The sequence below is a fragment of the Panthera uncia genome, assembly GCF_023721935.1.
Source record: "Panthera uncia isolate 11264 chromosome C1 unlocalized genomic scaffold, Puncia_PCG_1.0 HiC_scaffold_3, whole genome shotgun sequence".
Lineage (NCBI taxonomy): Eukaryota > Metazoa > Chordata > Mammalia > Carnivora > Felidae > Panthera > Panthera uncia.
The window spans coordinates 31,323,928-31,341,710 of NW_026057584.1; the positions used below are offsets into that span (position 1 = coordinate 31,323,928).

Genomic DNA, 17,783 nt, shown 5'->3' on the forward strand with positions numbered 1-17,783 from the left:
TTCCACACTGCAACTATCCTTTAAGAAAACCATCACTAAGATGTTTATAATCATGAATCCCATGATTTTCATGTTTATAATCATAATCCCATTAGTATATTATAGAAGATTTGTCTTGCTGGCCAAGGTGCTTTAGAGAGCCTCCTTGTGGGTTTGATGAAGTAGTAACAGACTGTCCACATCATAAGGAACTGCAAGTGACCTCTAAGAAAGGAAGGTAGCCTCCAGGTGCTGGCTACCAGCCAGTGGTCAGTAAAAGCCAGAGCCCTTAGTCCTGCAGCTGCAAGGAAGGAATTCTTCCCAAACCCTGCGTGAGCCTAGAAGCAGATTACTTTCCAGCCAAGCCTCCTGAGAATGCATCCTAGCTGACATCCTGACTGTAGCTGGTGGAGGTCCTAAGAGGGCACAGCTTAACTGTGGGTTCCTAATCCACAGAAACTGTGATATAACACATACATGCAAGAGAAAGGTACAAAAACAAACCATGTGTTGAATTTGCATGTAGTGTACAAAAAGCAAACCTACAATTACCTGAAAAGCTACTAAAATGCTCCTCCCTCTTCTGGGGCATCTGTGTAACTCAGTCAGTTAAGCGTCCAACTCTTGATTTCAGCTCAGGTCATGATCTCACAGTTCCTGAGACTGAGCCCCACATCAGGCTCTGCGCTAACAGCATGGAGCCTGCTTGGGATTCTTCCTCCCTCCCTCCCTCTCTCTCTGTCTTCTCAACCCACTTGCACTCTCTCCCTCTCTCATAATAAACTTTTTTTTTTTAAAGGACTTAAATTTAAAAAATGCTCCTCCCTTTTCCAAGCACATATCTATATGAGGCAAGATTTTCTTCATATTTTTCAACCAAAACAACCAACTCCAACAGACCGAATGAGAAAGCAGATTGGAGAAACTAATCAAAGAGATTTACAAAAAAATGTTATGCAGTGCCACTCTTCTCACTAAATTTTTCTTTTGTTTTTGGAAAATATTTTTTCATATCCTTAAGGGTGATCTTAACGTGTTATGATCTTTGTTATTTTTAAATCAATCAGATCTGCTTTTTTGTTTTCTCAGCTTTAATTTCTACTATAGAAACTATAAATAGGTATAATCCACATGAAAAGGTCCTTCAGGCCCTCTACACGTAAGAGCAAAAAGGGATGTTGGGACCAGTAAATTTGAGAAGTGTCCCAATGTTTCTATGTCCTTTGTCTCTGCCATAGGACACACCCCACCCCTCCACCTGTCCTACACTTACCTAAATTCTATTCATTTTTAACATTTGGCCATTCTAGTCCACTGCGAGGCTTTCCCTTCTGAATGCCCAGAGAACTCATTTGGTGCTTATTTGCTGATTTTTTCATTTTCAGTACACATACATGTTTCCCTGACTGGATTGTGAAGCCCTGAAGAAAAGGGATTGGGTGGTATGGCACATGACAGGTATTTGAAAATACTCCCCCCCCACCCCCACCCCACCCCCCCTCGGCAAACTCCAGGCTAACTTCATTAGAGGCTGAATGATGAGTGCAGTTCACACAAGCCACTGGGCTTCTATCAATGTTTGATGAAGCCAGACCACAAAGGACAGGAGACAAGATGAAATTTAGGACAAATCTGAGTCTCAAAAAGGTCACCTAAAGAGGCAGATAAGAAGAACAAGAGCACAGATTTCAGAATATTTAAGTGGAAAGGGTAGTAGTAAGTGGGAGCTGACCATATGGCCTTGGTTTCTCAATAAAACAGATAGCAAGTTATCTGTGAACAATTTTGGAGCAAACATGTGAGGAATAAAGACAGTAACACTATAGGGAAGGCAATGGGGAATCGACAGAATTCCCCCCAATGTCTCTCAGTGGAAAAGCTAGAAAAATTGCTTGAAACTGACCAGCAATTGTTATAAATTGAACCATGTCCCCCAAAAGGATATGTTGAGGTCCTAACCCTTGGTACTGGTGAATGTGATCTTACTTAGCAACAGAGTCTCTACAGGTGTAATCAAATCAAATTAGGGTGGACCCTAATCAGATAGGATTGGTGTCCTTCTAAGAGAAGAGACAGTGAGACACAGAGGGAACAGCCATGGAAAGATGGAGGCACGGATTGGAGTTCCTCTGCCACAAGCTAAGGAGTATTTGGGGCTGCCAGAAGCTGGATCTCGGAGGCTTCAAAAGTACCATGAGGCTACCAACACATTGACTTTGGACCTCTAGCCTTCAGAACTGTGAAAAAGTAAATGTCCGTTGCGTGAAGCCATCCAGGTTGCAGAACTCTGTCATGGCAGCCCCAGGAAATTAGTAAAGCACTAGGGTAACTAGAGTCACTGTCCCCACTCACGTTTCCCAGGAGTCCTTCTCACCCACAGACAAAAAGTGGACCAAAGGGGAAAAGACCTAAAATACAAAGCTAGTTGTGCCATACCACACAATCCATCTTCTTCAGGGCTTCACAATCCAGTCAGGGAGACATGTATCCATACTGAAAATGAAAAAAAAAATCAGCAAACAAAAAGAGTTTTTCGTAGAAATTTCTGAACTGCAGGGTTAGTTTTTCAAAGGTTCTGGGAAGATGTGTCCCATCTAATACTGCTGTCAAAACTCAAGCCCACTGAATTTCTAGAAACGTGCCTATAAATACAGAGACAAGGATTATTTTTCCATCTTGCACTTCAACTCTTTGCTACAAAAGGAAAGAAGCTAATATCTAAAGTTACCAATACTATTACTATGCCCCTACAAAGAAAATATGGGATGACAATTATAAATCTTGTGATTCCTTCTAGATTTTTATCCAGCCATGTGAATGCTGGGCCCAGATGACTCTCAGCTCACATGCTGGCCATTCACAAGTCTTAAGACCCAAATCTTATCTTTGAAAGGAAGTTAGCATTATAATCCACAGATTGTAACTTCAACCCTTTCAATGCATACTTGATATTAGGAATTTACCTTCAGCCTCAGTTTATTTCAATCCGAAAGCAACGGGATTTTAGAGCTGTAAGGATTTCTAGAGTCACATGACCTGATGACCCATCCAAGCTCCCTAAATATCAGGTAGTCCCTAAATATTTGGGCCCTAACCTATTAGTGGGTAGTAAAATCAAATCAGTACATCCTAACAACTTTTAAAAAATAAAACAACAGCATAAAAAAAAAAGTAGAGGCAAAAATTACAGTTAGGGTAAGTACCCCCAGAGACTTATTTTTCAATTGTATATATGTGTTATAGATACTGGCTCGTGAAGGAAAACCTATTACTACTGTATTTGTTAATCCAAATCCTGGCAGGAAACAGATGGTTCACTCAATAAACTATTAGATATTTAATAAACTATAAAGGTTTGCACAAGGTTAAGGAAAAACATTAAGGGATAGTAACAGTGGTGAGCCCTTGCCATCATCCAGGGCCCAAAGGACAGAGAAAGGAGTGGATGTCAATACCATGGAGAGAGGAGCACAGGAGGGGGTGTCCGACAGGAGGCACAACCTTCAGTGAAGGGGGGTAGCTAACCCTCGGTGACCAGGCAGGAAGGGGGTTGCCCACCCTCCATTCTCCTGCTGGGGCCTCCCCAACAGCTGAAGCTCAGAGTCAGAAAGTCTGCATCTGCTCAGCCTCCTAGGTCGCAAAGGAGGCTGCAGAAGGGTCAAGCAAGGGGGGGTCCAGAGGGGCGGTCAGAGGGCTTCTAACCACTGTGAATCTCTATCACAGCTGTCTGAAAGCCACCAATGTTATAGATCCATCACCCCGGCCTGACCACTTTCATTTCCGGATGCCACATTTTTTCCACATCTGCCCTCAAATCTCACTCTTGAATCAAGGCTCTAATCTAATGCCAGGCAAATAATGCCAAAGACTGGCATCTTTATGAACATATGACTTATGATCTCAGCCAGGCACTCAACATGCCCCAGCCACCTTTTCAACTGTCCTTAGTCTCCCACCTCTCTTCCCCTTATCTGTGGGGCTCCTGGGGGTACAGACCATCTCTTACTGGTCCCTGGATCCCCAGGCCTCAACTCCCAAAACACAGGGTATTCATCGAAATGCAGAATTCATACTGCCCCCTCTCCCCATTTCCACCCACACTTCCTTTACTATTCAGAGTCAACTCCCAAGTCCAATCCTCTGCCCCCCAAAATCTCAAAGCCCATTTCCTCTTATGCTTCAACAGGCCTATCCTCCACTCCCAGGCAGGGACCTGGATCAATTGGTCCACCTCTAGTCTCAGCCCCATCTTCATCTTCCAGGGCAACCAACACAAAAAGGCAAATCAGACAATATCACCACCCTGACTAGAATGCTTCCTTGACAACTCAAGCTCTTTAGCTCATCATAACAAAAGTCTCCTGGCTTTGACCCTGCCTTCTTCTCACGGCCTCATTCCCTACCCCTCCCTCCCACAGTCACCCTTAGAAAACATTCCATGCTATCCTTCCCCCCACCCTCGCCTACCCCCCCCCCAAAAAAAAAAAAAAAAACACTTTACCCTCAGTCACAGGCTAGCCATTTCTCTCTCCCTCCCTCCCTCCCCAACAGCCCCCATACTCATACCTCCCTCTTCTTCCCCCACACCTCCCTTCTCCCTTTCTCCTCCCTCCAATGCTTCTCATCACCCTTACTGCTCTGGCCAATGTCCATTCGTGGACATCTCCCCAGGTGGAGCCTGCACCACTGCCCATCTCTCCCTGCTCCAAGCAAAGCCAAGCTCAGTGTCTCCCTTCATCCACCACTCGCAGGCCCTCTACCACTCTGTGTTTGGTTGATTTACATTGTTCTCTCCACCCTCGAATTCTACAAGCCTGACAGAGGCAGGGACTATGCCTTTATTCTATAATCCCAGCACAAAACACAATGCTTGACCCAAAGTCGTTGTCTAAATCCTCTCTCAAGTGACTGAAGTGACACTTACATTCAGATAACCATAGCAAAGTGTCCACTACTTGGAGACCTAAGGCCTCACTGAATACACAACATATGTTTTATGTGAAGATGGGGTTAAGGGACTGTAGTTATAAGTCAGAAACCCCACTGTCTCTGCATCCCTTCCCCAAAACAGGCCACCTCTCTATGAAGAGGAAGGAGTATCAATTATATCTATAGATCCCCTGTCACCGTCTCTAGGCTTCATGTCTCTGTAAAAACAAATAGTGGCAAAACTTACCCTAAATCTCATGGGGATGAAAGGGACAGCACAGGGAATATGATCAATGACACTGTAACAGCAGTGTGGGGTGACAGACGGTCGCTACTCTCGTGGTGAGTCTGGCATAACATACAGACTTGTCGAATCACTAGGTTGTACACCTGAAACTAACGTAACATTGCGTGTCAACTATACTTCGATTTAAAAATAAATTAAAAAGTAAAAAAAAAAAAAAAAAACCTAATCCTAAATCTCCCTAAAAGGCATCAGAAGTCTATTAGCAGAGCTCCCATAAAACCTTAATTTCTGTCTCAAATGAAGCGATAAAATGGGTCTGATCCTCTTCCCGGTCCATGCCGTTCTCGGGTCTAGCTGACAGTGGCTTAGCCAAGAGCTGGGACATCTCCTCTGTTATCTGCTTCCATCACCAAGCGCTCACCCCCCCCCCCAACCCCCAGCAATTCCTCCAGGGCCCAGGACCACCCGGCAAGTTTAATACCCTCACTTGAGGCAGAAGACAGGGGGAGTATAGAGGGTATTTATCTGGATGTATGTCCGGCACTCCATCTGATAGGGACTAAATTGAGAGCGAACCCTTTATAATCAGACTGTCTTTTGGTATCTTGAAATTCCGTCTCATGGCAATCCAAAAGGTGAAAGTCTGGCAATCAAAAGAATGGTTGAGCCCAGGGACAGGAGGCAAACCTAATTTGGCAGCCCCTCAGACACAGAAAACCATGCGTTTCGAAATGACCGAATCCATCCCAAGTAAGATAATCCAGATTCATTTTTAAAACCAACAGGAAATTAATGAGTAAGACAATGAAAATCAAACATTGTTCAAAGAAACAGCATGGCACAAATCCTCAGGAAGCAAAAGGATGATATTCTTTCCTTGAAAATCCAGAACTACAGAGTACTCAGTCTCAAAAATCTGAGAAGTGAGTCAACCTGTCAGAATTTGAAGCTGCTATTTAAGACAATCAGCATGGCAGATATAATGGACCACTAAATGACTGTCTACAGCAAATGTGGATTTGATGAGGTAGTTGAAGACAATCAAGAGAAAAGTTGCATTTAGACTTAAAAAAAAAAAAAACCCACATATAATGATTCCAAACTCATAAAACTTTGCGTTGAATACAAGGTCATTCTCATTTTTATGCAAGAAAGCAATGTGAAATTTAATATAATTTCACAAGCATTTATGGTATACATACTACATGTCAGCTATATACTAAAAACAGGGATGGGAAAATAAGAAAAAGAAACATTCCTTGTTTTTGAATAGTTCACAGTACAGAGGGGAGACAAGATGATTGCAGTAGATGGCAGAGCCTGGCTAGTTGCTCACCGGTATCCCAGGTGGACCACCTTCCTAACCCACTGCATCCAGATGGGGCTCATGGCCAGTTTTACCAGTGAAATGCTAGCAAGAAGTGTTATCTGCCACAGGAAGGTCAGTCCACAAATCTCCTGTGGCATCTGCCATGCTCTCTTCATTCATCAGTCAGCAGAGCTCAGATCTATGGAAAAGCCTGAGGCCAAAGTACACACTGGGGAGGGGACTGTGTGTACCAGAGAGAGAAACCTTTGCTGTGATAAGCCACTGTCACTTGGGCTTTGCCTGTTAAGTTAGTAGATTCTGACTACCGAAGAGTAAAATGTAAGATGTAGTTTCCAAAATAAAAGCACAAGAATGGGGAGCTCTGAGAACACAAGAATGAAACCCCTAAGTGACAGTAAGCAGAGGCAGGGAGGGACGAGATTCCTAGGGAAGAGGAAATTAGAGACTCGTCCTGAAGGGATGGGCAGGATTTACCTGGGGTGGGGAAAGTGTGAAAGAACGCTAAACTGCATGTAGGAATCAGAAGGGCATATAGGAACAGAAAAGACATTGGACAGGGGCAAAGTTTTGCCTTTTCACCTAAAAGCGATGGGGAACTCTTTAAATATTCCCAGGAGTACTTCATATAGTATCAGATTTGTGGCTATAAGGTCCTCAGTGGAAAATTGGCTGGAAGAGTCCAGAGCCAGCGGAGGCAGAGGCCAGTTAACAGCCGGGGGCAGCCTCCCATAGCAGAAATGGGCAATGGCATGGCTTCAGGGTAGAAGCAGATGCAGGAGATTTACTTGGAACCAAAGAAACTTTTGGACCAACTACACATATGGTAGAATATAAAGAAAGAAAGATCACCAAGCAATGGAGGATTCTCAGGTTTCCGGATCAGACATTGGGTGAATGATGGCAGCAGAAGTGGAGACCAGCAGATTTACAGAGAATAGACTGGGCTTCAACCGTGTGCAGAACCCCAAGGTGGTAAAGTCCAGAGGCAAGTGGATATCAGGGTCTATGGAAGTTCAGGGGTAGAGGTGTGTATTTAGAGGCAGTTGAAGCCACAGAATAGAGGAGATCCCATTGAGAGCAAACCCAGAGCCTGATGCACCAGCACACATGGAAACAGCGTAGGGAGCACCTGCAAGACTGAGAAGAGAGACATGTTTAAAAATCCTGGAAAGTTCATGGGAATATGGAGTTTTAAAAGATCATCAAAAATAAGGACTGAAAAATAACCAAGCTCCCACATCTTGATAACCTTGTTGAAAGTTTATCTGGGGAAGGTATGAGAACCAGGGTAACCAATTGGGCAATGAGGCCTTAACAGAAATACCTATTTTTTAATCTAATTTTCCAAAATCCTCTCCATTTTTTAAATCCATGCAAATACTTTCATACATGCAAAGTGAGTAAAACACAAATATATTTGTAATAAAAAGCCAATGATAACATTAAGAAACCATGAAAATCCCTTAGGGTGTCATCCAAGCGCATTCACAATCTGGTCCAAGTTACTCTGTGCACCATCACTCCTTCCTGGGCGGTGTCTGACTTTTCACGACTCCCTCAACCAGCTGATGCCTTCTCACTTTGTTCCCTCCACCTGGAACGCCTTCCCTCACTTTTCCACCTCGCAAATTCCTCATCATCATTCAAAACAGCTTCAATGTCTTCTGTTCCAAACAGCATCCCTTGCCCACACTGTACCCCAGGACACATACTACTGGGATAAAACTGGCTTATTCACATGTGGGCCTCATCCCCCAGGAGGCTGCAAAACTCATCAGAAACAGAGACAGCAACTGATTAATCTTCACATTTGTCCCACCAAGGATGTGACCTGTTATGTTGGCAGTCCCTCCCAAACAACCATACCTATGGTTATTCAGCTCCGTGTATAATCCTCTCCCTTCACTCTGGGCCTTACTGTGTTACTTGCTTTAACTAATAGAACATGGCAGAAAACATCATGCCACTTGGAGGTCTAAGTCTTAAGAATACCTGGCAGCTTCCACTCTGGAATTCTTTGGAGCCGTGAGCTGCCTTTTGAGAAGTCAGGTGACCCTGCCCAGGAGACCATAGGAAGAGGCCACGTGAAGATGATCACATGCTAAGACTGCATGGAAGAGAACCCAGGGACCCAGGCGACAGCAAGAACCAAGGCTCCAGACATATTCTATTCAAGCCATCCTAGCTGAGGCACCAGACATGCGAATGAAGAGCCCAATCTTGAACATCCCAGACCCAGAAAACAGCACACTGAGCCTTCTTCACGTATTTGGAGTTATTCTAAGCTACTGGATTATGAAGTAGTTTGTAATGGAGCAAGAGAGAACTGTGACCAACGGTAGTGGATACATGTGTGTTCAAGAAGAGTTTACGATCAGTCCACTAAGCACCAGTCACTCTCATAGGAGCTAGGGGTTGAACAATGAACAAAACTGAATATCTCTAACTTTATTTAACTAACATTCTAGGGGAAAGAAGGACAATAAATGCAGTTAAAATAAGAAGTATGATAGGGAGGGGTGATTTCTGGGGAGAAAAAGCGGGAAAGAGCAATACAGGAGATGGTTGGAGGGGTCACAATTATAAACAGTATGGTCAGGAAGGTTTCACAAAGACAGGAACAATCTTAAGCTGGAAAAGATGAGGAAACTAGACAGGTGGGTAACTGCAGAAGACCATTTCAGGCATAGAAAACAGCACGTGACGTATGAACCTGCTGGCATTGTTGGAGTAACAGCCACAAGATCAGGAGGCTGGGGGAGAACAGGAGAGGGATGGAAGAAGAGGTCTGAAAGGTAAGAGATGGTGTGCAGGGATCCCCAAGATCACCCAGGTTCCATGATTCACCAGGAGGACTCATAGGACTCAGCATATAGTCATCTCATAGCTGTAATGTATTACTAGGCACAAGCTTCCAATGATCCACTTCCAGTAGACCGCCCCCCACCCAGCAACAAGTTTTGACATCATGTGTGAAATGTCCATCTACCAGAGAGGATCGTTCGAGACTCAGCATCCATGGTTTTCACTGGGGGCTGGTCACATAGGGTCCCTCTGCCTAGCATGTGCAAAAATTCCAGACCTTAGAAAAAGCAGGTGTTCGGTAGAAACCATATTGTTTGCATAAAGAATAGCCATTTGCATAAGCCATTATTTTCAGAGAATGGTGGGAACCCTCCACAAATCTAAGTTCCCAGATGCCAGTCAAGAGTCAGCCTTGTAAGCAGGTGTAAAGATAGGAGTCACAGGCCTGCTTCACTAACTTTTTTGCACAGCTACCCAGATCATGTAGCATTTTACAGGCCATCGGAAAGAGACCGGAGCCAACAGAGGATCTTGGGTAGAAGAAGGACATGACCTGACTAGAATTTTAAATGTCACTCTAGCTTTTGTGTTGAGAAAAGACCTTTCGTGGGGGGCATGAGGCAGAAACAGGGAAACTAAAATTCACTGGAAAAACAAAAACAAAAATACCATGAACCCCAGCACACTAACAGAAAAGCTGGAAAGAAGCAGTGAGATTCTGAATGTATTGGGAGAGTGGAATCTCTCTGAGTTGCAGATTGATTGCAGGTTAATCACACAAGGAAGGGAGCAGTCACAAACTGTGACAAGGATTTCTGGCCTGAACAACCAGCAGGGTGGCACTGCCATTTAATGTGATGGGGAAGACTGTGGGGGGAGTATATCTGGAGTATGGGATCAGGAGTTCAGTTTGGGGCTTGCTAAGTGTAAGATGCCTACCTGACATCCAAGCAAAGGTGGCAAGGAAGCTGCTACTTTGAGTTTGGAGCTCAGAGGAGAGATCTGGGCTGGAGCTAGAGAGATGATATTTGGGTCCATAATGCTGGAGGAGCTCATCCAAAAGCCCCAAAATCTAAACCTCACCGAAAATGCTCAAGCAGACCTCAACTTGCTTTAAAATTAAGCTGGGTTTTGCTCACGTCTAGGTAAAGGATTCAAGGTTTTAAAGGCTGTGTCTTCCACCTTTGAATACCACAAGGTAAATGCAGACCCCTTTCTGATGCCAGAGTTCCCAACAGGATAGCCACATCCGTAAGAATGTCAGCGTAAGGACTGCCTGGGACCTGAGCTGTAGACCAGGTGTTTCCAAAAGCAGCTGAGAGAAATCAGCAGAGGAGCCTTAGACTTGAACTGTCCATTTGGGTAAATTGCTTATGACCTTTTGTGATTTTTTCTTGAAGTTTATTTATTTAGAGAGAGAGCAAACACAGCATAGGAGGGGGGCAGAGAGAGAAAGAGAGAGAAAGAGAGAGAAAGAGAGAGAAAGAGAGAGGGGGGGGGGGAGAGGGCCTGATGTGCAGAGCCTGACACGAGGCTTGATCTCAGGAACCCTAAGATCATGACCTGAGCCGAAATCAAGAGTCAGATGCTTAACAGACTGAGCCACCTGGGCACCCCCATTTGTGACCACTTAAACTTGAATTGAAAATTCAGTTCTTCAGTTGCACTACCACATTTCAAGTATTGAAAAACCATAAGTGGCTAGAGGGTGCCCTGTTTGAAAACACAGCTATAGAACATTTCTATCATCACAAAAAGTTTCTATGGACTTTACCACTTTAGACTTTCCAAGAGAAAATCCAAAGCTCTGCATATTAATAGACCCCTCAGATGATTTTAATAACCAATTACTTCAGAAAACAGAGTCTCATAAAAATCTGACATTACCATTTGCCCAACCTCCACACAGAGGATCTATGCCACAGAATGCCCTTGGAATGGGATAAATACTTGGTTAACTAAGCCATTTGAGCACAGCGCTCCAAACTACAAATCAGGGCTGTGGCTCCCAACATGAAGCGATTACTGCAGCCCAAATCCTGGTCAGCAAACCCTATATGTAGGTCATGGTGGGAGTATGGGTGGGGGGAGGGGCGTGGGGATGGGAGCAAGAGAGGTGTGGGGGAGGAGGAGAGGGAGAGGTGTAGCCAGGACAGAGAGAGGTACAGGAGGGAAGAGAAAGAGGTGTAATGGAAAAGAGAAGGTCCAGGGGCCACAAACTCAAATACCTACAGCAGGCCAAAGGGCAACAATGGCTTACATGGGCCATAGAAAATAACAACAGAGTAAAAAGGTAAGCCTGAGGTAGTAACATACTTTTGGGGAGGCCATAAGGGAGCAGAGAGCAGAAGGATTCCTGCTTAAAGAGAAGAGGGATGTCTCGTTTCCAACTGATGGTTGCTATGTGGGAAAGTAAAGCCCAATGCAGTCAGAGCTTCCGATTTGTTTTTCCGCCCAGAGAAGACAGAAATCTGGATCTTTGCACGAAGTCTCAAGATATTTAAACATGGCAACTCAGTCAAAATGTGAAACTGAGCAGAATTGAAAAACCAGGTCTGTGGGTCCCAGCGGGCCCCACCAGCCCTGTGTCTGTAAACTCAGAGGCTGCTCTATGCAGGTCAAGTGAAGAACCAAAAGCAAGTTAGCAGCATGCACCCTGCTGGTGGTGAGTCAGTCCTGTCCACACGCCGGGGACAAACATCGAGTCCACATAGGAGAAGAGAGGAAATGAATGAATAGGAAATGAAGCACTCCAGTACATCAGTGCCCAAAAAATTGAAAAGCATTTTAGGAATCCACTCTGGTCCTAGTTTATGTATACAGGAACCTTAAAATCTGGAAACAAGACATCCAAAACTGAAAAAAGTTCAAGAATTCAGGATTTCCAGACTATTCCTCCAGTTAGGCCCATATACCAGATTCTTGTTACTGTACAAGTTTTTAGATGCTGACCCCACAATTTATCAGAAAACAGAATTATTACTCTTATCTTGCTCAGATTTGGGAAGCTGGTCTCAAGGGTAAAAGAAATAATTCAAAATATCTGAACACAGAAGAGATTCCTTCTGGCAAATGTATCAAATGTTTCTTTACTTAAAAAAAAAAAAAAAAAGGTATTCTCCTACAGTCAAATCCACAAATCAGCTTAAAATTCCAGCATACCCACTATCCCATGACCTCAATGTTCATATTATCTCATTCATTTCAACTCATAAAGACACTATACATTCTCACTACTAAACAAGTCTTTCCCTTATTCACTTCAACCTCATTTAGTTTGTGTGTGGGTGTATGAAATATATATATATATATATATATATATATAAATGGTCCATTAAATAAATTATTTGAACCCTGCCGTGAGACTTCATTCATGGCAGGAGAGACGATTGCTAATGATAGGTTGATCTGAAGAGGTCTAAAACACAGGATCTGCTATCAAAAGAGTTTAAAATCAAATGAGTTCAGCCTTACCAGATGATTTCAGTAGATTAGTAGTTCTCAGCCCAAGCTGGGCATTAAAATCATCTTTTTAAAACACCTATGCCCAGGCTCCACTCTAAACCTACTGAAGTAGAATCTTGGAGAAAGGGACTTGGGCATTTGTATTATTTAAAATGTTGAATGATAAATTAGAGGTAACTAATGATCAGCCAGGGTTGAGAGCCCCTGCAGGATACGGCTCAATTACCCATTCACCTGTGACACGTAATTTCGATGATAAATTTAACTAGTTACTCAATGATCTCCACCTTGAACTACATGAGAAGACAATCTCCTCTCCACTAACTACTTAAGTAAATTGGATTTAGAGCCTGGGACACTGATAAACTACGAGGATCCAAAGACAAGCAACCCCATAATTCTTGCCCCATAGTCAATTCACCTTCCCCATCAAGTTCATCAAATGGCAGGGAGGGGAGAAGGGGGCAATAGGAAACTCAAAGTCCCAGATTTCAAAACATAATTAAAGCCTTCCCAAAAGTCCCCTCACAGTCCTCAACATCTTACCCAATTCTGGCTTTATCTGATGCTGATTCAGCTGGTTCCCCACATTCCACAAATACCAGTCTTCTTTGTTCTCAGCAGAAGTTTGGTACTTCTCACATGTTGTCCACAAAATCCAGAATGGCCTCATGGCTTCACTTACCCTCCAAACTGTAGATACCTCACCTCTACCCTCAATCTTGAAATCTGCCTTTCTCCCATCTAAATTATTCAAGGCCCTGAAAGAAATGGGCTTAATTTATATTCGTGTTCCCACCAATTTTTTCTTTCTAGCACTCTCCACCTGAATATCTAAGAGATTTTGCCCATTTTTCCATCTGTAATCAGACTAAGGAATGTTTTTCACACTTGACTTGCAAATCCTGCAATATTAGGCTCAGAAATTAGACTTCTTCCCAATACCTGTAGACCTGTACTGCATAAGATACAATCAAGAGGAACTTGTGCATGTCACAACTCTCTGCAAGAAATAAAATTCCCCTCTTTAGGTTGATAGGTGATCATAGCAGTTTATAGATGGAATGGTCTTTTAGAAAAAAAAACTGTAAAAAATAAATAAGATGGGTACATTCCAATGCACAATAACCTACTGGGCAGTGCAGTTAGTGACTATGAGTAAGGACCTACAGACAGTTCCTGGGTTCAATTCGACCACGTATCTGTCATATCTCTGTGTCTCTTTTTTCCCTTCTGTAAAAAGAAAATATTAGGACCTGTCTCATGAAGTCATTTAACATATGTAAAGTTCTTACAACAGTGCCTGCATAGCAGCAGCAAGCCTAATTCATGTTAGTTATTATGTTTTTATTGCTGAGTGCAAGGCTAAACATCTTGCTGTCCAGGGGAGCAAGCCTTTTAAATTTCTTTCACTGATTTAAAGAAAGTGAATTTGTGACAAGTTGTTTTTCAAATTGAATTTTGACATTTCCGGTCTTTTCCCATTATTTTCTAAATTCAGTGAATGAAAGCATGAAATTTGTTAGATTATTTCTTGACATTTTAGTTCCATTAGGAATCCCATTTAATATTAGTTAAGCCTTGTTATGAATACAATGCTATTTAAAATGAAACTATGGGAGAAAGATATCTAGGGAGAGAGAAAATATCACTTGCCACTTACTAAATTGAGATTTTAAAAGCCAAAGAAGGGAGGGAGAATTTATAAACTGTGGGTGACCTTTAAATGTCCTATGTGCTAATATATAAATGTAAACACAGAAAAATGTAATAACTGGTAATAGTAAATTAATCAATACAATTACATTATAGGTTCTGATATGATAAATTATGCTTTCAGTACAGAATATCAATAGCTTTTTAACACCTTTTAAGATCAAATTATAAGTGCACTAAATTTCATCTAGTTTATCTAGATGAATTAGGTAAATTTCAACTAATTTACCCTGCATGTCATTTATAAGTATGTAGCTTACTTCTTACTTCTGTTACTTGGACAGCTCCAAATACTAAACTTCCAAATATACAAGATGTTAGAGCAGAAATTATTTTAAATACTGAGTTAAAAATAAAAATAAGTTTATCACCTCATTAAGATAATCTTTCAATGACATTTACTTGAATAATTTGTCTAGAATAATGTCGTTACTATTAACCTTAGCTTACTTTCAGAAGTTAGTGTGGTTACTATTAACCTTACCTCACTTTCAGAGGCTTACTTTCAGAAGTTCAGGAGGATTGGTTACTTGAGCAAATATCAGTTTTTAACTGAATTACACAACACAGAACAGCACACACTTTGAAACAATGGGGGGAAATGGGGTAGATACTCATATACTTCTATAGGCCATTTATATAGTTCTCACGCCATGAAAACAAATATTGCGAGCCACTGACATCTAAAGCAAGAGTTCATGACTTGTCCTGTTTGAGGAGAATTTAGGGCCTGATGTTCCATCTGAAGATTCAGACAATTAAAAGGTGCTCTTTGAAGCCTTCATTAAAAGATTTCATTGAAGAAGAGACAGAGTCCCAGTATGTTACCCAAACAGCTAATATGAATTCTAGCGTCCAATTCTGAACACGTATTGCACACTTAAAAGTAGTCACTTAACTTTTACGTATATCTGATTTCGGGGACAGATCTGGGAACTATCTTTATGACTATATCAACAGTCACCCAGGATCTGACACAGCGCACACACTAGTAAATACTCCTAGAATATGTGGCATTAAACTAAAGACACTCAAAAGGTGGACGGCTTAGTGTAAGCAAACAGCATCCTTCTACGTAAGTTCCTGCCCCAGTCACTGATGGAGAACAGCTCACAAAATTAAATTCCAAGGGCTCCATCAGTTGTAACTTCCGAGTATCTGTTGCTAGCACCAATCAACTTTCTAACTCCAAGGAGCAAAAGTGGGGCGGGCCTTAGCCGGGGTCAAAATTCACACCTGACTGAGCAGCACCTTCCAGCGCTCCCTTGAGAAGCGTTTTCTCAAACACCTAAAGCTGTGCTTCTCAAACTTCAACAGTCATTCCAATCACCTGGGAGCTTGTTTAAAAGCAGATTCAGAGGCAGTGGGCCTGGAGGAGGGCATCAGACTGTGCATTTGTAGCGAGCCCCCAAGGGACTCCCATGCAGCGTTGCCTCCCAGCACCCTTTGAGAAGCAAGGCCCACAAACGCCCAAAGGCATCCAGGTCACTTATACTAGCAACGAAAGTTGGCGGGCACAGGTAGCTTCCAATAAAGTCTACTGGGTGCTGTGTTCTCTGCGCGTCGCCACCGGGTCCTGGGGCACCTGGCAGGTGCCCTGGCCTTGGTGCGCTCGCGGGTAGCCCGCCCCACAGCCGCGCCCCCACTCCGCGCCCCAGCGCTCACCTTCTCCCTGGTCTTCAGGTACCGCTGCAGCGCCTGCTGCGTGAGCTCCCGGACGCGCAGCTGGCCCTCCTTGCAGGGCACCACGATGCCGGTTCTGCCGAAGCACACGGTCACTTTCATCCTGGCCCCCGGCGCCCACGCCGGGCCCGGCCGAACAGGTGTCCGGCCCCACGGGCGCAGCCCACACTCTGGGGGTTCGCCCGGCGCGGGGGGGTCCGGAGACCTGGAGCACCTCTCCCCCGCGCCCCCTCAGGGCCCGGGGTTCGCGGCAGCGCCCCTCCTCCCGGCGCAGGCGGCCCCGGGGCGGGCGGCAATCGGGGAAAGGGGGCGGCTGCGGGAAGGGCTACCTCCCAGGTAGCTGGTGCCCGGGGACGCGGCTGCACTGTGGCCGGGCTCCTCCTCCTCCTGCTCCGTCTCCTGCTCGGGCCCGGACAAGGCGGCTGCTCCGAGCCCGCCAAAGCGAAACTGCCGGGCCAGCTCTGGCCCTGGCCCTGCCCTCTGGCCCCGGCCCTGGCGGCGGCGGCGGCGGCGGCTGGGCCGACTCCAGGCCCCGGGCTGGAGTGGGCGGCGGCGGCGGCGCGCGGGGCCGGAGTTGGGAGGAAACTTTTGCGCCGGATCCCAACTCCTCGGCGGCGCGCGGCGCTCTGGGCTCCCGCGGCCCCGGGGCCGGCCTGGGCCCGGCTCTTAAAGGGGCCGCGGCGCTCCCGGGCCCAGCCGCGCACTCGGCTGCGCGGGGCGGGGGCCCGTGCAGCCGGTAACAGGAGCCCGGGAGCCTTCCCTCACTCGATCTCTCCCTGGCTCTGTCCCTCCTGCACACACGCTGAGCTCTGGAGAATTGTAACGGGACCTGAGAGCTACCCACCGGGGGATTGAAACCGGATCTCATAAAGCAACCTTGAGGGATTAGCTAGGAGACTGCAGAGCTACACCGTTAAAACGTGAGGCTTGGAGCGAGATTCAAGGAAAGCCTGAGAGCAGGTGCTTGTCGCCACGCCCACCAAAAACACCGGAGGAGTGGCAGCTCACAGGTACTGAGCTGCAGGGATGACCCAAGGGCCTGCCAGGAACCTCGTCTTAAGCAGAGCACCGATTCTGTCCTCTGAAGTCCTGAGATGGCAAAACTGAACCCCCAAGGGGTTCTTGGGGATAACGTGGGAGTGGAACTCTTCCTTTTACAGAAGACAACACTGAGATTTTCCCCAAAGGTCACATTCCAGACCCAGATATGATAGCCCAGTTTTACATACATCCTTCAGAAATGTGCCTCCTCTTGTGCATTTGACTAGAAAAACAATTTTAAACACTTTAAGGCTCATGATTTGGGAGGCATGTGTCCACCACCAATTGAAATAGGAGTATCTGAAAAAATAATTCAAAAAAAAAAATTTGTGTCGTTCTTAGGTCCCATATCAATGAGCTCCTTTGAGTCTAACAACAACCCCGTAAGGTATTATTTTTCCAATTTTGTGCATGAAGAATGGTGCTGAGGGACGTTAAGGAACTGAACTGACCATGAAGTTAGTTGTGCTCAGAGAAACTCAGTTGTTCCCATGCTAAATTTCTGGTCTCCCCAAATTGTTTTTCCAGCAGTCTAGTTCATCCAGCACCATAGTCAGGGCTACATCATGTGTTTTCCTACAAAAGAAT

At 44.6% G+C, this 17,783-nt stretch overlaps 1 protein-coding gene across 2 annotated transcripts in view; it reads right to left on the reverse strand.

Moving 5' to 3' along the window:
* The window catches only part of PARD3B (par-3 family cell polarity regulator beta), a 1,005,179-nt gene extending 988,836 nt beyond the window's left edge, over positions 1-16,343 (reverse strand). For both annotated transcript variants that reach the window (XM_049615864.1, XM_049615866.1), the window contains exon 1: positions 16,137-16,343. In XM_049615864.1, coding sequence (XP_049471821.1) covers positions 16,137-16,256 — 120 coding nt within the window. In that variant the 5' untranslated portion in view covers positions 16,257-16,343. The remainder of the gene's footprint in view (positions 1-16,136) is intronic.
* Positions 16,344-17,783: the final 1,440 nt, after the last annotated feature.